The 21,373-nt window shown below is 38.6% G+C and overlaps 1 protein-coding gene across 2 annotated transcripts in view; it reads left to right on the top strand.

Moving 5' to 3' along the window:
• USP24 (ubiquitin specific peptidase 24) overlaps positions 1 to 21,373 on the top strand; it is a 136,857-nt gene that overhangs the window by 82,337 nt on the left and 33,147 nt on the right. For both annotated transcript variants that reach the window (XM_037161426.2, XM_037161418.2), the window contains exons 35-50: positions 539 to 698; positions 1,541 to 1,696; positions 3,887 to 3,957; positions 4,839 to 4,999; positions 9,285 to 9,346; positions 10,432 to 10,623; positions 11,582 to 11,699; positions 13,814 to 13,958; positions 16,029 to 16,148; positions 16,806 to 16,931; positions 17,966 to 18,064; positions 18,937 to 19,019; positions 19,375 to 19,516; positions 19,738 to 19,857; positions 20,296 to 20,516; positions 20,899 to 21,023. In XM_037161426.2, coding sequence (XP_037017321.2) covers positions 539 to 698; positions 1,541 to 1,696; positions 3,887 to 3,957; positions 4,839 to 4,999; positions 9,285 to 9,346; positions 10,432 to 10,623; positions 11,582 to 11,699; positions 13,814 to 13,958; positions 16,029 to 16,148; positions 16,806 to 16,931; positions 17,966 to 18,064; positions 18,937 to 19,019; positions 19,375 to 19,516; positions 19,738 to 19,857; positions 20,296 to 20,516; positions 20,899 to 21,023 — 2,101 coding nt within the window. The remainder of the gene's footprint in view (positions 1 to 538; positions 699 to 1,540; positions 1,697 to 3,886; positions 3,958 to 4,838; positions 5,000 to 9,284; positions 9,347 to 10,431; positions 10,624 to 11,581; positions 11,700 to 13,813; positions 13,959 to 16,028; positions 16,149 to 16,805; positions 16,932 to 17,965; positions 18,065 to 18,936; positions 19,020 to 19,374; positions 19,517 to 19,737; positions 19,858 to 20,295; positions 20,517 to 20,898; positions 21,024 to 21,373) is intronic.

Here is a 21,373-nt window from a genome sequence, read left to right as displayed (position 1 = left end):
GAACTACAAAGGCAAAGAGCATTCTAGGAATTATTTCGGAGTAAGTGGAATAATTACCTTCACCTGTGGCTGTCATGAATGGTTTTATGTAGGAGGTGGCATTTGAGGTAGGCCTTGAAGAATGGATAAGCATTAGATGTGTAGAGATAAGTACATAGAGTGAGAGAAAGGAGAGCTGTTGGAGCAAAAGGGAGGGCATGAGCAAAGTAAGGAAAACCAGGGTCTTATGGGAGGTCAAACAGTAGCTCACGCAGGCCAGAATACAGCGAGGGGAAAGGCAGAAAGGATAAAAACCAAATTGGTGGCAGGAAATTTAAAGCCAGAGCATGGAGATTGGAGCCCTTGTTTTACAGGTAACAGAGATGTCGAAAGTCTTTGAACAGCATGGAAGCATTGAAAAGGCAGTCGGTTGTCCAGATGATCTAGGCGATGGGGGGGAAGGAGTCTCCCAAAACTGAGACCGTTAAGAAGGTTTAGAAGCCAGTGGAACGTGTTTCAGTGCTACCTTTGCTCATAACGCTCTTTTGTACTTCTTTAGACAATGGAAGTAAATGATTTCACCGCTACTGTGGCTTGTTTCATGAGACTGTCGTGGGCTGCTGCCGCAGGACGGCTTGACCTTGTTGGAAGCAGCCAGCCAATTAAAGAAAGTAATTCTCTGTTTCCTGCTGGAATTCAAAACAGGCTCAGCAGTTCAGGTACTGATTAAAAAGAATAAAGTAATTAGAATATTGCACAGGAAGTAACTGTAAGACTCATCTCTGTGTAGTTGTTCAGACACAAAAAGAAGAAAGCCTTTTCTCTTGCTTTTCAGCATTAGTAAAAATTCATCAAGCTATACACTTAAGATTTGTACACATTATTGTATGTGTGCATGCATGTATGTGTATCATACTTCAGTTAAGAAAAAGAAGATATTTAAAACACAGAGTACATGGGGAAACCAGTTTTTATCTTTCTGAATGTAAAATGTTATGAGGCCAGTAATTCTGTCTGTAATAAAAATTTGTCTAGAATTCCTACATGGGAAAGTCATTTTTTTGGGTCAGCCATTTATTTTCTATTAGAACTTTATAAATAGCTTTACTTTTCAGCCTCATTTGGTTTCCAGGCTAAGTCTATATGTGTATGTACCTCAATAATAAAAAAAGTTTTTAAAATGTGTGACATAGTAAAGTGCAGAAATGTTAAATGTATGGGATTTTTAGGATTTTTACATATTGTAACCCACCTGCATTGAGATAAGGAGCATTTATGACATCCGAGGAAGAGTCCCTCTTGCCTCCAAAACTGCACTATTACTTCTGCCACCTGAAATTAGTTTTACCTCATAAACACATTTTTAGTGCCTTGAAATGTGTTTTGTATGCAAAGTCAGGGTCACATAAAGTGATTAAGTCTTACCTTGTGTCTTAGACCAAAGTATCTTAGTGAACTGTTTAATTTCACTTGAGGATTCTGGGGAGCATGTTAAAAGGATGCTGGAATGTCCCACTGGTCCTGCAGGATCTACAGTAACTTCCTGCTTGCCTATTTCCAGGAAGCAATTGCAGCTCTGGAAGTGAAGGAGAACCAGTAGCCCTGCACGCAGGCATCTGTGTGCGGCAGCAGTCCGTGTCTACCAAAGACTCCCTGATTGCGGGAGAGGCATTGTCTCTCCTTGTTACCTGCCTACAGCTTCGGAGCCAGCAGCTGGGTATGCAGGAGGCGTGCTTGTGACTCATCTGTGTAGGAAAAGGCCAGGTTTCTGTCAATTATTGACAGTGCTTTATAAATAAGGTCATATTAATAGAAATGAAAAGTGGGGGAAGTTGTCATGTAGCATAGGTAAGAATAGTGCTAGAATAGTTACATTTTGAGTAAGTATTTATTGAGCATTTTCTATATACAAGGATCCACAATAGGTGTTATAAAAGGTGATATGTTGCCCTCCAGGAGCTTACTATTTAGTTGAAGAATTAAAACAACCCAAATTTGTAATTCATAAACTATAGAATTAGAATTATATATCAATTCCTAAACTGATAATGACTCCACTTAAAAATTCAACTCAAGATTTGCCCTTTTGACTTTAGTGATGGCTTTAGCAAAGTAGGGCTACTGTTCATTACACATTTTGGATTAGAACCCCCCAGGGTTCAATTCCTCATAACTGTCTTGCCTCTGTCGACTCTCATCCTCTCACTGAGCCCACCCATGTTCACAGTTTGAAATTCCTTCTAGTCGCTGATTCCTAGATTTGGATCTGTAGCCCGGACCACACCCCTAGCATCTCCACTTGCATATCAGACCTTTCAAACTTAACATGTCCAGCACTGAGCTATGGATCTGGCCCATATCAGCCAAGAGTGTCCCAACTTAATTATTAGCAATTTTTCTCTGGCCAAAAATCTTGGAGGCATCCTCGATTTCTTTCTTTCATACCCCGCTTCTAACTTGTCATCATATCCTCCTTCAAACTGTACCCATATTCTACCCCTTCGCTATTATTACCCTCTGATCTGCCTTCATCTCTTACTTGGATCATAGCCATGGTGCTAATCTCCCTGCTTCTACCCTTGCAGTTTATTGTCCACACAGTCACCAGAGTGGACCTTCTTAAATGTAAGTTAGATCCTATCACTCTGTTTAAAACCTTGCAGTGACTTTTCAGTTCACACTGAGTAAATCCAAGTCTATACTAAGGCCTTCAAGGCCTGACACGATCTGCCCCCTTGATACTGGTGTGCCTCCACCTTTTCCTGCTCGCCCCCTCACTTTCTGTGCTTCGGCCTCCTTGCTGCTCCCCACTACTCCAGGCACTTTACTGCCTCACAGCCCTTGCACTGGCCGCTCTGTCTTCCTGGTATGTCCTCCCATCTATCTACGTGGCGCTCTCTTCTTCATTTCCTGCAAGTCTTTGTATAATGTCACTTTTTTAGTGAGACATTCTGTGACCACCTTTTTAAAGAAATCACAATATTTCTGTCACCCCAGCACTACCTAAACCCTCACCTTATTTTTTGCTTTACTAGTTTTACTTTATAACATAATTTATTTACTTTTCATGTTCATTGTCATCACCCCTCTACTAGACTGTAAGCTCCATCAGGACAGAGACTTTTGTCCATTTTCTCCCCTACTGAGTCTCCAGCACCCAGACATTGGCCGATGTGTAGGGGTCCTCACTAAATATTTATTCAGGAATGAAGACTTAACAGCTCCACTTTTAAAAAGTATGCCAACACATAGGAGCTGTGTTCTTCCCTGTTACTACTAATTCAAACTGCCTCTTATGTAGGATTGGTGATCGTTATGTATTTACTACAACATCCAAATTCCTTATATTAGGTAACCAAAATAAACATACAGAAAAAGCTATACATTTATGGCACATCACACTAGTACCTAAACTAACTTACTCTGAGCAAGAATGCTTTTGAAGGTTTGTATATGAGGGAGAAGTGTGAGTCATGACATGCTTTTGATCATATGTCATGCTTAGTTCAGTTTCCCTACAATTACAGGTGTTTTAAACTAAATATGAAAAAATCACAACTTTCCTTAAGCTATTTTTATCATTTTTAAATTTATGGTAGGGTATATTTTATAGTTCATGAGTATTGATAGTTTATCAGCACAAGACACATTTATTCTATAACTGGTACATGTGAGGCATTGTGCTAAAACGTGGGGGCACAAAGATGACCAAGACCGAGTCCTGCTCTTGAGCACTGTAGAAACTCAGCCATGGAGGCAGTTGTTGAAGTTTCCAAATTCATTTCCATGTGGAAGAAATGAATTGCTGCTATAGTTAAGCTTAAGAAATTATTCAGAGTTTTTGAAATTTTGAAAATGCATTGCCTAACTTAATTTTCTCCCTACTCCTAATTCTCCTTATTGTTAGCATCTTTCTATAACTTGCCCTGTGTTGCTGATTTTATCATTGATATTCTGCTTGGATCACCAAGTGCTGAGGTAAGGACTGGTTACATTACTTTTTTCTTTCTTAAGATTTTATTTATTTATTTTTAGGGAGGGGGAAGGAGGGAGAAAGAGGGAAACATCAGTGTGTGGTCGCCTTTCACACACACCCCACTGGGGACCCTGCCCACAACCTAGGCTCGTGCCCCCACTGGGAACCGAACTGGGGACCCTTTGGTTCCCAGGCCCATGCTCAACCCACTGAGCTACACCAGCCAGATGGCTACATTATTTTTAAAAATAAAAAACCCTTTGGTCCTATTCTGTCTTTGGCTCTCTGAACTCCTGTGACATTGTAGGGAGAACAGAGGAATGCCATTTAGTCTGCTCAGAGAGTCACACAGAGGGGCTGCAGAGAGCTTGGGGGCGCAGTGACCATTGGACCATCTGCCCTCCTTTCTATTCCATAGGCCACAAAAAGTTCTGAGACTAGTGCTACAATGAATGTGTGTTTGTTTATTACAAAGAAAATGTTACAACCAGCATTCAGTGCCCATAGCTGGCAAGGGCAGCTTGCATTAAGCATTAACATGTTGGTCAAAATCAAGACAGATCAACTCAAGCCATGAACTTTTATTCGATTTTATAATTCTGATTTTTTTACATGACCTTGAAAATAAACTTTTTAAAATTTCATTTATATTAAATTATAAATCTGCTGATTAGAGTAGAATAATAGAATAATTTGGGAAATCAGTTCCCAAAACATACTTGTTTTTAATTCTAATTTATTCAGTGTAACCTTTACCATTAATGGTTGGAATGCTCAAACACTTACAGTATCCTTCAAAACATAGACTTGGAAGGAAAATTGTTTTTTAAGCAATCACTAAGTGTTGGTTGGTGGATGTTCTTTGCCACTCATGTAATTTCAGATTCGTCGTGTTGCCTGTGATCAACTGTATACTCTTAGTCAGACAGATACTTCAGCTTATCCAGATGTACAGAAGCCAAATCAGTTTCTTCTGGGCGTGATTCTCACAGCTCAGCTGCCTCTCTGGTCTCCAACTAGTATTATGAGAGGAGTCAATCAGAGGTACGTAATAAAGATGAAGAAGCTTACATTATACCCTCTTCTAGCTCCACCCACAACCCCTCCCCACAATCACCACGCTCGTCCATGTTATTTTCTAGTGTTGGGCTTTGGTGTTTCTTTGTTGGGCTTTGGTATCAGGTAATACTGGCCTCATAGAGTAAGTGTCCCCTTCTCATCAATTTTTAAAGAGTTTCAGAAGAATTGGCATTTCTTTTCTTTAAATGTTTACTAGAATTCACCAATGAAGCCATCTGCTCTAGAGCTTTTCTTTGTTAAGAGGTTTTTCATTACTGTTATAACCTTCTTAATAATAACCTATTCAGATATTTTTTTCTTCCTGATTCAATCTTGGTAAGTATTATGTGTTTAGGAAATTTTCCATTTCATCTAGGTTATTTAATCTTTGGTGTACACTTGCTTCTAGTACAGTCTTATAATTCTTTCTGTAAAATCAGTAGTAATGTCCTTCCTTTTTTCTATTTTTAGTAATATGAGTCTTCTTTTTCTTAGTCATTTAATTGTTCTTTTCAAAGACCCAACTTTTGGTTTCGTAGATTTTTCTGTTTTGTTTTTCTGTTATCTATTTATCTCCACTCTAATCTTTATTATTCCTTCCCTTTACTAGCATTGGTATGAGTTTGGGGGTTTTTTTCTGCCTGGTTTTGGAGGTTGATTTGAGATCATTCTTTTTATTGTAAGCATTTACAGGTCTAAATTTTCCTCTTAGCACTATTTTGAAAACATAACTTTTAGTATGTTGTATTTTCATTTTATTTGTCACAAGACATTTTCTAATTTCCCTTGTGATTTCTTCTTTAATCCATCACTGGCTTTTGTAATACCTATATTTTCTAGTTATAAGATGTATAGTCATCAGAATTTCCTTGAGTTTTTTATCAGTTTGCAAGCCTTCATTATAGAATTAAATATATATCAACCCTTATCTTGTCCTCATGCACTTTCTCACATCTAAATCACAGTTAAATATTATTTTGAAACATTTAACTGTCTATTTTAACATCCTAAATTTATAAATACAGAAGAAGTCAGGGTCTCACAACCAAGATGGAGGCCTGGGTAGATACACTGTGCCTCCTTGCACAACCAGAAGGACAACAACAAACTTAAAAACAAACAAAAAAAATAACCAGGAAGAAGTCAGGATTTTGGTTTCTAAAATAAGATCATCAAGTTAAAAATTTAGCTAAAGCTTTCACTTATGTTACAGTTGACCACCAAGATTTAACATGAATAAGATGTTAGCTGTGTATTTCTAGTAACCAAATTTCAGAGAACTTTTCCCTGTTACCTCTGGATTAAAAGCAGAAGAAACTGTTTTGACTCTTGTGGAATTTTTACTTTCGAATTTCATCTTTTCCTAGTTAAAAGTTTACTAAAATCAGATGACCTTTTTATGATCCTGTAAGATAAATAATTCACTAGTTGGAATTTGTGAGTTAATTTTTAAGAAGTAAGCTATTATGCTTAAACTTGCTGGAAGAGTCAAATTATGTAATATAACTAAACATTAAGAGTCTGATTTGATGTTAGATTTCTGTAAACTTTGGAAGGGAAACAGAAAACATTAGATGAATTTTTTAACATACCCTCTCAAAGAATCTCTTGAACACTTACTTTTACTGCCCAAGTTTGGTACATGTTTTCCCTAATGGTAATAGTGACAATGAGGACTTCCGCCAAGATGGAGGTTTAGCTGGATGTGCCTGCCTCCTCACACAACCAAGTTTAGGGACAACTAAATATTAGCATCACAAAACACAACCAGAACACGGAAAACTGAACTTTTCGGAAGTCCGCTAACAACAAATTCTTCAGCCTGACCGGTAAGGTGCGAAACCAGTGTCCGGTGAGGACTTACAAAGGAGGGCTCGGTCGGACCGGCGCGGAATCGGCGCGCGAATCCAGTTACGCGGGTTCCAAACCCAGGATTGGACCTGGTGAGCCGCCGAGCAGCCCACCGGGGGAGCGACACAGTGGGGAGGCGGTGGCAACGAATTGACGAATTGACTCTGGTTGCGCGCGAGTGAGGGAGTAAGCGGTTGGACCAGCCCAGCGGCGGCGGCGCCATTTCCCGCTCTGACCACACCCCCACATACAGTGTCACAACCCAGCAACCTGGGACTCCAAGGCGCCGCTTGTCCCACTTAAAGGGCCAGAACAGACCAAAAATGTCGCAGGCAGAACTCAAAGCCCCAGAGATAAATCTAAATGACGAAGAAATAGCAAAACTCTCAGATGCACAGTTTAAAACACTGGTCATCACCTTTCTCACAGATTTGGTGGATTACAGCCACAAATTAGAGAAACATATGGAGGCTAAATTAAGGGAAATGAATGGAATTCCACAGGAATCCCATAGAGATGAAAAGGAAACTGGGACTCAAATCAATGCAAGGGTCCAGAAGAAAGCAAATAATGGACAAGCAGAAAAGAGTCAAGGAGCAAGAATTCAAAGAAATGAGGAGAGTCTTAGGAACCTCCAGGACATCTTTAAACGCTCCAATATCCGAATTATAGGGGTACCAGAAGGGGGAAAGACACAACCACCAGTGGAAAAACTATTTGAACAAATAATAAAAGAAAATTTCCCCAATCTGGCAAAGGAAATAGACTTCCAAGAAATCCAAGAAGCCCAGAGAGTACCAAAAAAGTTGGACTCAAGAAGAAACACACCAAGGCATATTATAATTACATTAGCCAAAATTAAAATGAAGGAAAGAATCCTGGAAGCAGCAAGAGCTAAGGGGACAGTCACCTACAAAGGAGTCCCCATCAGGCTGTCAGCAGATTTCTCAAAAGAGACCTTACAGGCAAGAAGGGGCTGGAAAGAAATATTCCAAGTCATGAAATCTAAAAACCTACAACCAAGATTGCTCTACCCAGCAAAACTTTCATTTAGAACGGAAGGACAGATAAGGTGCTTCTCAGATAAGACCAAATTCAAGGAGTTCATCATCACCAAGCCCTTATTATATGAAATGTTAAAGGGACTTATCTAAGAAAAAGAAGATAAAGAAACATGAACAGTGAAAGGACAACAAACCCACAGTTATTAACAACCACACCTAAAACGAAAGCAAACTAAAAGGACAGCTAGAGCAGGAGTGGAAACAGAAATGAAGATCTCAAGGAGGGTTAGCAACAGGGGAATGGGAGGAGGAGAGGGGGGGAGAAGGTACAGAAAACAGGTAGCATAGACAGTAGATAGAAAATAGATGGGGGGGCAAGAATAGTTTGGGAAATATAGAACCTAAAGGACTTGAGACACATGGACATAAACTAAAGGGGGGTAATGGTGGGGTTGGGGGGGCAGGGTGGAGGGAAATGGAGGGGGGAATAGAACAACTGTAACAGCATAATCAATTCAAAAAAATAAATAAATTTAATTAATGAAAAAAAAAATAGTGACAATGATAATAGCAGTTACCATGGGCTGCTATTATCTAGCCATACAGCACGCTAAATTCTTTGCATATATTTGTCATTCAGCCCTCACAGTAGCCAAATGAACTTGACTGTTTTTATCCCCACTTTTTTAATAGTGATAAATCTTGGTTCAGTGTCTGTTCTCATCATTGGTGCATTCTTGAGCCTTTTATGTATGTGTCTGTTTATGTGTGCATCATTATTTCTAATACTGTTACAAACATTTTAGAAATTAGAAAACCGAGGGAGCTGAAATAAATTGTCCCTAGACAACTAGCTATAAATAAGTAGTAGAGCTGGGATTAAAACCAAGGTCCTCTGACTTTAAAACCTGTGTTCTTCACTATTATGATTGCAGCAAACGCTTCTTTGATCATCCTAGATAAAACAAATTTACTTTTTTTTTCCTTCTCTTACTCTGCTTTATTTTTTTTCTTAACCTGTATCACCAACTTAGATATGTATGTATGCTTTATTTATTGTCTTTTTTGTTCATGGTTCCCCTGAAACAGTTCCAAGCATAATGCTCAATAAAAATTGGCTGACTTTTAAACAAGTGAACATAATCAGTGCACTATGCATGCAACCTGGGTTACATCATTACAAAATGACGTGAATTTGGTGTTTGCTCTCTTTATACTATTATTCCTGTAGTGTCCCTGTATTAGTAAAATCAATAGTGTGCCTCTTGCTAAAATATCAAAGTTGAATTAATGTAAAAGTAGTTCTTTATGCTTAGGAAAAGTTACTTATTCAATTGTTCTGTCAACTTATAACCAGGAAAATGCTTTTTATTTTTAAGTCAGCCTCTTTTTAATAATTGAAATTTGTTTTCTAGACTGTTATCTCAGTGTATGGAGTATTTTGATCTGAGGTGCCAATTATTAGATGATTTGACAAGTAAGTAAATGTCTAATTTGGATGTGGGGGGTAGTTCGGAAGGAGTGGGAAGGAATAGAAAAGAAAGCCAAATAGACGTTTCTAATTCTGACTTATTTATATCTCAGATATGAGTAAGATTATAATTATTATTCGGAGTTGAATTTTATTTTCCTGAAAATAGCATGTAAACCCATGTGCCAGTGTTATATATTCAGCCATTATTATGTTGAGAAGATTTACTGATTTTAAAGATTGTCAAAGACTTGTACTTTAATTACACTGATAAAGAACTGTTAGGAATAGTCTTTCTTTCTAATATAGTCATTTCTGACAAATTTTTAAAGGTTGATTGTTTAAAGAAAGAGGGAATATCTATTGAGATATGTTAATAGAAATAGAAGTGAGTGACAGAAGTAGAGACAGGATTCATATCCAGTGCCAGTCCAGCTCTGGCTGACCCTGAAGTAACATTTTTTACCTCCCCATCCGGGACGCTGGTTGCTTGTGGCTTATGCTGCAGTGGAAGTAGAACATGATCATTCCTCTCCATCCCAATCCCAACCCCAGCTTCCAATAGGGAATCTTGCTTTAAATCCTTGTTTGGAGGGGAAGTGAGATACTTGATACAAAAGATCAGAGTAGTACTCTTGGGTCTGGTGTATTGTTTAGAAACCTGGACTCTGCTGCTATGCTGTTGACCTCTACCCTTTGCAGAGTCCTGCCCTCTCTCGGCTTAGGTGACACTGCAGGAGCGTGGCTCTCCCCATACCCTTTCATCCCTACCTTCCCACCAAACCATGAGCTTCTTTGAAACAGGGATTGCCTCCCTCTTAAATGCCTACCGTATAGCACAGAGGAAGCACTCAACATGTTTGGCTTATGACTGAGAGAGTGAGGGAGGGAGGGAAGGAATACGCATGAGCCTTCGTAGTCCTGTGGGCAGCAGCTATAGGCTGCTATTTATTAACGATAGGGTTTGGGGAGTGGTTTTTGAGATCAGTGAAGTTAAAGATTGGGGCTCGACTTTGCTTACTTTAATTCAGGACTTTGACTTCATGAAGGGAAATCCTTCTTTCTGAGAAATGGATTTTTTTTTTCCTTAGCTTCAGAAATGGAGCAGTTAAGAATCAGCCCAGCTACCATGCTCGAAGATGAGATTACTTGGCTGGATAACTTTGAACCTAATCGCACAGCTGAATGTGAGACCAGTGAAGCAGACAACATCTTATTGGCAGGGCACTTACGGCTCATTAAGACCCTCCTTTCACTCTGTGGGGCAGAAAAGGAGATGCTGGGTAATTACTGCTTCATCTCGTCATGTGACAGCATAGCTCATTTTCACTTATTGCCATAGTATTGCGTGTAATTGGGAAAGTAAGATAGATGCTAAGTGTTGCATAGAAAATTGACTCTTAAGGCAATAGGAGTTTGTCTGGATCAGCGCCTAACAAATGTAAAGTGTGTTTTACCTGTGTCACTACACTAACATAGAGAAGTTTACAGCAGTCAAGAGGGTTGGAGTACATAACTTCTTAGTAGCAGTAAAAACTACAATCCAAAATAGGTTTTTCTCTTTTGCTCTTACGTACTTTATAAAATACAGTCTGTTGTATATCTTACTTCTTTAAGGGTAATTTTCATCTAGAGAGGCAGCCCCCACCCACCACCCCAGGTCATGGGTGAGTCTCCTGGAGCACACATGTCATTTGTAAAAGCACATTTAGTATTATAATTGTAGTCGGAAAACATTAATTACCACTTTTATCATACAAATTAAACTCTATAAAAATCTTCTTGGCTACTGGGGATACATAGAAAAGAGTGATTCTAAACCAGGGTAAGAAGGGCAATCATTTTTTCCTAATGAAAGCAAGATATTAGAAGTTCAGAGCCCTTTATGTGGGCTCCCCTGGGCCCAAAGTGTGATTTACTCGCTCAGACCGTCTACCTTGTGGTGTTTTGGCATTTGTGTTTCTAAAGTGAAATTTCGACTCCTCTCACTCTGTCACCAGCTCATAAAGGAAGGTGCCCTAATTTGTCTATCTCTGTACCCTGCCCCCTGGCCCTCCCAGCCATCCCGACTTCTCTGCCCCAAGAGCTTTGCCAAAAAGGAAGCATTAAAGTAAACTGAATGCTCTGCTGTTGGGTGGCCTTGGGTGCCTTTGCCTTTGCTGCTCTGGTAGGAAAGTGCAAGAAAGGGTCTTTGAATTACAATGTGTTCATCCTCAACATGAATATTATGCTCTATTCCAGGTTCATCACTCATTAAACCATTGTTAGATGACTTCCTTTTCCGAGCTTCTAGAATTATTTTAAATAGTCATTCTCCAGCTGGCAGTGCCGCCATCAGTCAACAGGACTTTCATCCAAAGTATGGAAAACGCACGTTGTGTTCAGTTTGGGTAAAAATTCTAATTGAAACATTAGTCCAAAAAGAGTTTCTTAATTTGGAATTTATCTTCTACTTTGTGAGTGTGCATAGCTTATAAGATATTATCCATTATATTTTAAAAATGCATGTAAAGAGGCTTAGGATAAAGAGCCTGCCTGGCACATAGTAAGTGCTGAGCAAGCATACTGGTACCATTATCATCATCAAAATGCAAAAATAAGTAATAATGTGGTTAAGTTGGTCAGTAACAAATTCCAAGAGAAACTGAGGTGGTCAGAATATAGCCCAAAGTAAAAGTCAGTAGGCTTTGAGTCTTGAGAGTTTCTTCTAGGAGAAAAGTATAGGTGCTGTAGTGAGTGAACCTTGTGATTTGCGGAGTGTTGACAGTGTCCTGATAATTAAAACTGTTAATGATTGATTACCGTGGTAATTTTAGAATCAATTTTTGTATTAGTTTCTATGGATAGGAATTTGGAAGATTCTTTTGTAATGCTAGCCCTGTTTTGGTGATATTTATACTCTAGGGGGAGATTATTTGCTCTGAATCTAACTTACTTTGTTCTTTTCTCATGAAAACCAGAATTGAGTAGTCCTGAAGAAACAGGATTTGGTATTTAACCAGTGAAAAAATTCCCACATAATTTCAGTGGTTAATGAAATGGGCAAGGCATAATAAGCAATATTTAATGTAATCTTAAGAGGGATCTCGGGTGTGGATATTTCTCTATTTAGAGATCCCTTATAAGCAAAAATCTGTCTTAGGCAATAAACCTTCCTTAGAGCTCTTGGGCCATCCCTCAGGCTCTGACTTCAGTCTTACCCCTGCCCCAGTCTTGTTCTGGAGGATTTGGTGTTAGCTCCTCAGGAATCGTATTGAAGCAGTAGAAATACATGAGTGTATGAATTTTTAGTGAGCAGAGGAAGTCTTCAGTTTTCCTGAAATTTTTATTCATGAATCCTTCTCTTTATCATTATTAAAAGTGATCCTCCATCCACAAGGAATTGCTTTTTTAATCATATACAGTGCCTTGCATAGAAAAGGAAACATCTTACTTTCTCTCTCCCCAGTGCACTGAATGGTGTCCATTTGTCACAATACCTCCCAGCCTTTTCCCACTTAAATCCCAAAGCCAAAAAGAGATTTAAAATACACAGAAACTCTTTTTACAAGTAGTAGTATTCTTACATCACACTAACAACAAAAGGAACTTACTCATGTTTAGCTCGTGTATTTGATACCGCCTATTCATTCTATACCTGTTAGAAGTCATGGCCATTGTCCTCAGTGCCTGGTACAGTGCTGATCTGAAAGCCTCACAGCCCCGTCTGGAACACATCTGTACACCCCACTTCCTGAGTGTTTCTTTCAGAGGTTGGATGTTCTCTTTTCTGTGTATCCTTCCTAACCTGTGATCTCAGAATTGCGAGGTTGGTGTAGGTGACAGTGAGAAATTACTCTTTATTCCCAAATTGATTTCCATTAAAGGTGAGCAGTTTAAAAGGTTGATTGAGCAAAGTATTTATTTTGTCTCCTTTTTTTTTTTTTCAGCAAAATGGAAAGTTTATTAGTGCCCTTGAAGAATTTTTTAATCTGTAGGCACATATAAAATGTTTATGGCATCTATTCTGATTTGTATAGCTTTCTTTTTCTGCCATTTATTTGAATGGTATGCTATGATATTTGAATTTCAGGATGATATCTACAAAAACCTTTCTTACTATTTACAGTTTAATTGAAAGATAGTTATGTATGGTTTTGGTAAAATTTTCAGACTCTACCCTGCATTCTTGCTTATCTGTCCCATAGATAAGAGTACTCTGGAATCGTAAATGAAAGATTTTGCTGCTTTATTATTCAGCCAAGAAGACCCACGGCTCTAAGCCACACTCTACCCTCCAGTGTCTGCGGCCCCCTCTTTTGTGAAGTCAGTGCTGCCCCCTCGAGTCACTAGGGTTCTGCCAGCAGACCCAGCTCAACCTGACTCTTTGGGGAACTTGAGCTCAGATACTTTCATTTCAAAAGTCAATTTAAATTAATAAGCAACTTAAGTACGTCATTTATTTTTGAATTGACTTGTGTCTTTTGTTTTTAGGTGCAGTACAACAAATAGCCGATTGGCAGCCTATGAAGTCCTTGTAATGTTGGCTGATAGCTCCCCTTCAAATCTTCAAATTATTGCTAAAGAACTACTTTCTATGCATCATCAACCTGACCCTGCTCTTACCAAGGAGTTTGATGTATGTTTCCTAGGCCTGGATGCCCTTAATTTTTTTAGAGTGGTCTCTTAACCATAGAATTTTTAAAACTATGTTTTTCTTTCTGTAATCACAAAGTCAGTATTATTCTTTTGCTTATCTTGTTGACATACTCAAATCAACTATAACCTACAGTATATCACTAAATGCTACCCTTTAATTAAAGAGGAGACATTTTCAAGTAAATTGATAATTATGCTCCGTAAGAAGTAGCATTTCAACCTGTTTTTAGTAAGTTTATGCTTGGCCAAGCACTAGAGATAAAAACTCAAACAGTGGCTGTCGTACTACAGTCTGCTCAGTTAAATTTAGCTAAGATTTATTGAGTTTGCTGTGCATTGAGGTGTGTTGGGCATTTGGAGCCCAAAAATAAAGATTGATCCCAGCCTCAAGGTCAGTGTGTAATGGAAAAGACAGACCCATCAGCAGATGATTTCAGTGTAATGTGACAAATTTTAAGATAGAGGTACGTCCAAAATGCTCTGCTAACATACACTTCACCACCAAGTGGTGGTGTCTAAGGAGGCTTCTTAGGAAAAAATGATGTTTAAAATAGGGCCTTAATAACTGGTGAGCAATTGAAGCTAGTTGTCAAGGTCATGTGGGCCATGTGGGCAAAGCTGCAGAGCCATGAAGCAGCGTAGCACACGTTGACATCTGCACAAAGAAGCAAGTGGCAGGTGCACTGGAGTACCAGACCAGGAGTAGGAGGGCACTTTAAAGCTGCCTCACATTCTCCACTAACATCATAGTCATTTGAGCTGAGTATTATGAAACATAAAGCTTAGGCAGGAAAGGAAGTGGGAACAGGTGTTCTAAATAGAGGAGCTAGCACTTGCAAAGTAAAATGTAAGGGCATAAAATTAGGAACTGTTTTGGTGTCAAAATCTTTAGTTTATAATGCTTATTCTGTGCTTTCATTTTACATGCATTTATTTAATCAAATTGAAAATTTTTTTCGTAAGTCAGGGATTATATCAGCATAATGTAAAATATCATACACAAATACTTAGATTTTTAGCGCTGTTATAAACCAGTTTACCTTATTTTGTAATTTTTTTATCTGTGCTTTGGACCACAAATAAATTAGATCTTCGAAATCACCCTGCTCTAAGTGTTTGTCAAATATTAATGAGACATATGTAATACATTTCTTTCTCTCCAAAAGTTCAACAGAATCTTATCAGTTGGTTAGTTATCACATGTAGATACAGATACCTAATGTAGGCAGATCATGTGATTCTGGCCATGGCATTAGAATCAGGATTCTGCTGTGATAGCATTTTAGAGTGTCGTGAGTGTCCTTTTCCACTTGAAGTGCCATGTTGAACGTTATCCAGAATGCCTTTTCCTGATTATTTCTACCTAGAAAAGTATTGTGCTAGAATCTGCATTATTATAAAACAACTTTAAGTGAAATGCTTAGGCATTTACCTATTTTTTTAATGTATGTGCCTATTAGAGGAATTTCAATAGAAGAGCGTTACCTTCTCAAAAAAGAAGAGAAGGAATATGTACCTTCCTGGACCATCTTAGACTGGTCAGGATTCTTCATAGTAAACACTTCATAAAACACTTCATTATTCCCCCACCCCAGAGTACTCCTCAATCTGTATATATATACACTAGTATATTTACTTGATTAATGCCTATCTACCCTACTAGATTGCGAGCTTCTTTGAGATCAGAAGCAAGGCATTTTTGCTCTCTCTTGTATCCTGGCACAGTTTCTGGCACGCACACAATGGGCTCTGAATAAATATGTGTTGAGTGATAATCACGTGACTGTGTGCATGACTAATAATGGATTGAAAATGCATACTTATGTGCTGTGTACTTTACAAACTGAAAAGAAACATGGAGACTGCAGTATTTTGTAATTGTGTTAGCATCTGCAGAGGTACTCGTGAACATAGAACATGGCTCACAGTACGCAGAATGGATAATTCTGAGTATGTCTCTTCCCCCCCGTGCATATCTCATACAGCTGTGAAGAAGTGTGCTGGTGGCAGACACTAATTCTCCCCCGTTTCTCCTCCTCCTCTCTCCTAGTACCTGCCCCCCGTGGACAGCAGGTCCAGTGCGGGGTTTGTGGGGCTGCGGAATGGTGGCGCCACCTGTTACATGAACGCCGTCTTCCAGCAGCTCTACATGCAGCCTGGGCTCCCCGAGGTGATCTCCTTCCTCCTTCCCACTTGATGTGATAAGTAATGTGGACAGTGCCTAAAAATGGCTCCACATTCATAAAGGGCATTTTAGGGGCTACTAAAATTAGACAAACTTAGGGATCTTCAGTGGCTTCTGAAATATGTCTAGACAACATATTGTTTATAGTCATACATTTTTATACATCTGCTGAGATAGTATGTTGCATGTTTGACAGATGGATTTGACGTAATGTGATTTTTTTTATTCCTAAATTGTTGTCAAATGCCATTCCATAGAATGACTAATCTTATGTTTTTAGATTTTAGAAATATTTAGGCTCTATCTGTCATCAGTACTTTATAATAGTATACTAGGAGGCTGTGATGTAGCAGTAAATAGTTTGAGAGTATTCTGTATTACTGTGTCACACTTATCTCTTGTAAGAGATTCTGGTGTTTATTAGTTCCAGTTTTTTGTGATTCGACAGAGGCTGAAGGATGTGGTTTATTTGTGATCAGACCAGCTAGAAAGTGCTGAAGCTAAACAGTGCAGAGTTAGAGCTGCATTCAAGCATATGTAGCATTCTAACAGAACAGTGTGCATGCTCACATGTGCATAAGTCAGGGTTTTCTGTAAAGCAGTGAAGTGTTTCTAATTTAATACTTTTTGGTTTTTTTTCAGGCACTACTTTCAGTGGATGATGACACAGACAATCCAGATGACAGTGTCTTCTACCAAGTGCAGTCTCTCTTTGGGCATTTGATGGAAAGCAAGCTACAGTATTATGTACCTGAGAACTTTTGGAAGGTATTTCACCAGTAACTCTTTTTTTGGTTTGCATGTGTTTTTCTTTTTACCTTTTTATTGTAGTTACTGGAGCGACATTGGTTAATAAAATTACAGAGGTTTCGGGTGTACAATTCCATAACACATCATCTGTATATCATGTGATGACCACCCCAAGCCAAGCCTCCTTCCGTCACCATTTATGCCCCCTGGACCCTCTTTTATCTCTCCCCACCCCCTTTTCCCTCTGGTCACCCACACCTGTCAGAACGGCTATCAGTAAATCAACAAGCAACAAGTCTGGTGAAGACGTGGGGGAAAGGGACCCTTGTGCACTGCTGGTGGGAACTGCAGCCACTGTGGGAAGCAATGTGAAGTTACCTCAAAAAACAAGTTCACCAGTAACTCTTTAGATTTAAAGATGTTAGCTATTTGAGTTTGGCTACATTCTTTCTCTACTGATAATTGTCTCTTGTCTTTATTAACTCTAGACTAATCCCATTGCCACGAACCTATAAAAGAGCTGTTTGTACCATTCCTCTTGAAACTGGTTCTGGATTTCAAACAATTAGAATGTTTAGGCATTTGTAATTTCTAGGGATTTGCTAATCTTAACTATTTTGTATATGTCTCATAATTCTTATTTTAGCTATTTGAAATATTTGTTGAAATCCTTCCTTAGGAACCTATGCCAGTTTCACTCATTCCTCTAAATAAAGAACATTCTCTTTTTAACATTGATTTACTGTGTTTCACAAGATGAGTAACTTGCACTCTATCGCACAGGTTGGTTAGTTTCTAAGAGAGGAACTCTGGTCGATGCGTGGCCCTAGATCTTACCCTGTGTGGTTTCATAAACTTGGGGGGACTACAGAGGGGCCAGAGAAAAGCATAGGTGGCTAGACACCGTCACATCTTCTTTCATTAAAAACTCCTGCATTTCGTTAGTGAGCTCAGGTTTTTAGAAGCATTAAGTGCTCTATTACATTCTTTTTCTACCACATTCAGAAATTGCAGCTTTTCTTTTAACAACATTTTTAATTCTTGTTATGTAGATTTTCAAGATGTGGAACAAAGAACTGTATGTGAGAGAACAGCAGGATGCATATGAGTTCTTCACTAGCCTCATTGATCAGATGGATGAATATCTTAAGGTAGAAAAAGTCTTACTTTTCCTCTAACCCCTCAAACTGAAGTACATGAAGAGCGTTCAAAAAGGTGAAAGATTCATATGATCTGAGGAGAAACCGGAGTATGAAGAGTGTTTCAGATTTGGGACTGCTGTGAAACTGACAAGTCAGAAATTGATCATCTTGAATACTACAACTGTATTTCCTCTGGGTGTGAACATCCAAACTACACAAATCACTAAAGTTATAGATTTCTTTTTAATTCATCTAACACTCGATAAAGCATGTAATTCTTAGTTCATACTCCATAATAACAGCCATTCATATCTGCAAACTCTCACTTGTATGTATTGAAGTAACCTGGCCTCAGAAGTGCCGTAAGCTTAGAAGTTGTTTGTGGCCATGTTTAAACCCAGAGCTTCCTACCTGTCCAGTAAAACATGTGACCAGTGTCCTGAATGGTACTACCTGCCAAGTGACAGCCTCCCATCACTGCCAACATGTGCCTCTCTTCTCATCAGTAGGCACAATTTATCTACTTCTTTAAAAAAAAAAAATCTGCATTCCATCCTCAAAGAAAAAAAAAAAGATTGTGGAGAGTCTGTCCTAACTTGGTAATGGTGGCATGGAGAGGGGAATCAGAGTCACCCTTGTCATTGGCTCTGACTGACCCCCTCCCCTCTCCCTCTTCTGGTAGTTTGCATTATTCTGACAGTGAGTCTGCTGGGCTGGAATCCTTTCCTTGGTTCTGAGATTAAACTGCCAAGATGACATACTTAACTTTGGTGGTTAAAGTGACATCTGTGCTTTAGCTCAGTTAGGTCTAAATAAAACTGTGTTAACAACCTATGAATTCTAAGGGAATCAACTAAAATTTTAACTTTTTATTCCAACAGAAAATGGGGAGAGACCAAATTTTTAAGAATACTTTTCAGGGTGTCTATTCTGATCAGAAGATCTGTAAAGACTGTCCCCACAGGTTAGTGGAGCTATAACATTAAAAATTATTGTTAATATTTTAAGTGATTCTTCTAGTAGGCTGTGAATTTTGCATTTGTTGAGAGATTTGCAGATATATCTCTCAATGACTCTATGACTGCTTTTTGAATTAAATTTCATTGCTTTCAATTTCTAAAATTTCTTTATTGAAATTCATATTTTAAGTAATTCTGAATTATCAAAAATTAGTATTTTTATTTGGTAGTGTACTTTTTTTTTAAGGACAAGGGAAATCATTGTTAATTTCACTGATTGTTAAGTGTTCAATCTCAGAATATTTTCAAGATTTTAAAATTCCATTGTAGATCATGGTTTTTCTGTTATTTCTTAATCAGGTATGAGCGAGAGGAAGCTTTCATGGCTCTTAATCTGGGAGTTACTTCTTGTCAGAGTCTGGAAATTTCTTTGGACCAGTTTGTTAGAGGAGAAGTTCTAGAGGGCAGTAATGCATATTACTGTGAAAAGTGTAAAGAAAAGGTATTTCATGCGCCCTTTTTATAAAACTAGATCAATTTGTTGTTCATGTGCTTTGTGTTTTGATGTAAGATCGGCTTTAAGCTCCTATTGCTACTTCCATTAAGTTGTGTCATCACTTTGTTCACCAGGCGGGGAGGCCTGTAGAAATGTGTGACCTTCGTACTGATTATGTGGCTGTTTCATTTTCTCCAAGGCAATAACTGGGTTTTGCTTTTCTTCAGAGAATAACAGTCAAAAGGACCTGCATTAAGGCCTTACCTAACGTCTTGGTCATTCACCTAATGAGGTTTGGATTCGACTGGGAGAGCGCGCGCTCCATTAAATATGATGAACAGATAAGGGTAACTTTTTTTTTCCTGAAAGTTCTTATAACTATTACTACCTCACCTGCTTTTTATTATTTTCTTTTAATGTTTTCAAAGTTCATTTCAAGTGTGAAAGACTTTGGTGTCAGCATTCCAAGGAGTATGCAGCCTTTTGTCCTGGCCACTGCAGCTAGTAGAACTATATGGTGTTACCTGTAAACAATTCCCCTCGTTGCTAGAGGCTTCCTAGTGTCAGCTGTGAAGTAAAATGCTTTTCTTAATGTTCAAACAGGAGGTTATTTGTACTTTCCCAGACTTGTGAGCCATTCTTAGATTTTGTACTTGAATTGGAGAGGTCGTCCTAGCTTAAATTAGGAAAACACACATCTCTCTTCTTTGTGTCTGACTTCATTGGGTACAGTCCTATATGTTACTGATCGACATTAATGTGCTCTTTTTCTTGCTTTTAAATAGTTTCCCTGGATGTTAAACATGGAGCCTTACACAGTTTCAGGAATGGCTCGCCAAGATTCATCTTCTGAAGTTGGTGAAAATGGACGAAGTATGGATCAAGGAGGTGGAGGGTCCCCACGAAAGAAAGTCGCCCTCACAGAAAACTATGAACTTGTTGGTGTCATTGTCCACAGTGGGCAGGCACATGCAGGCCACTACTATTCCTTCATTAAGGATCGGCGGTAAGGGCTCTCCCACCAGTCCCTTTCCACCCTTCCCGTGTCTGTCATCTTCTGCCCCTCCTTCCTGTACGTCTCGCCTCTGCGTTCCCTTCCCTCCCGTGAATCTGCCCTGCTTTGTCACCCACACTTACCATTATGGCACAAAGAAGCTTTCGTCACGCTTTGGTCTTATTTCATATTGGATTTTTAAAACTTACTCTGACTACTTTACCCTTTCAATTTGAAAAGTTATTTTAGAAATTAGAAGAACTGTTTTTATATTTTCCTTAGGTATTTTCAAATGCTAATCATCTGCTATATTTACAGACAGTATAAAGAGACGAATACCGGAGATGGGATGCTTGTGTTTTATTATGATGTTTGTTTTATCTGTGGGCTCTAGGGGATGTGGAAAAGGAAAGTGGTATAAATTTAATGACACAGTTATAGAAGAATTCGACCTAAATGATGAGACCCTGGAATATGAATGCTTTGGAGGAGAATATAGGCCAAAGGTTTACGATCAAAGTAAGTATTTACAAATGAATATTTTTCATGAGCTTCAATTTTTTTAAGTTAGAATTTTCTATCAAATTGTAACCAGGGTTTTTTGGCAAAAAATAGATTTATTTTTTAATATACTGCTGCTCTAGCTATATATATATCCATAAACTCTTTGATAGCCAGAGGGAAAATGCGTAAGCTGCTTACAAAGATATTTTAAAATAATATTTTACAACAGCTTTGGGGGGATGTGGGGAAAGCGTAAGTTAAATGTAAGAAATGCATATCAAAGAGAAACTAATGAAAGCAGAATTTCAGCCTTAAAAATAGTTTGAGAAGCCCTGGCCAGGTGGTTCAGTTGGTTGGAACATGGT

This window comes from Artibeus jamaicensis, unplaced genomic scaffold (assembly GCF_021234435.1).
Source record: "Artibeus jamaicensis isolate MK-2021 breed Jamaican fruit bat unplaced genomic scaffold, CSHL_Jam_final scaffold_1019, whole genome shotgun sequence".
Lineage (NCBI taxonomy): Eukaryota > Metazoa > Chordata > Mammalia > Chiroptera > Phyllostomidae > Artibeus > Artibeus jamaicensis.
This window is presented reverse-complemented; position numbering and strand designations above follow the sequence as displayed.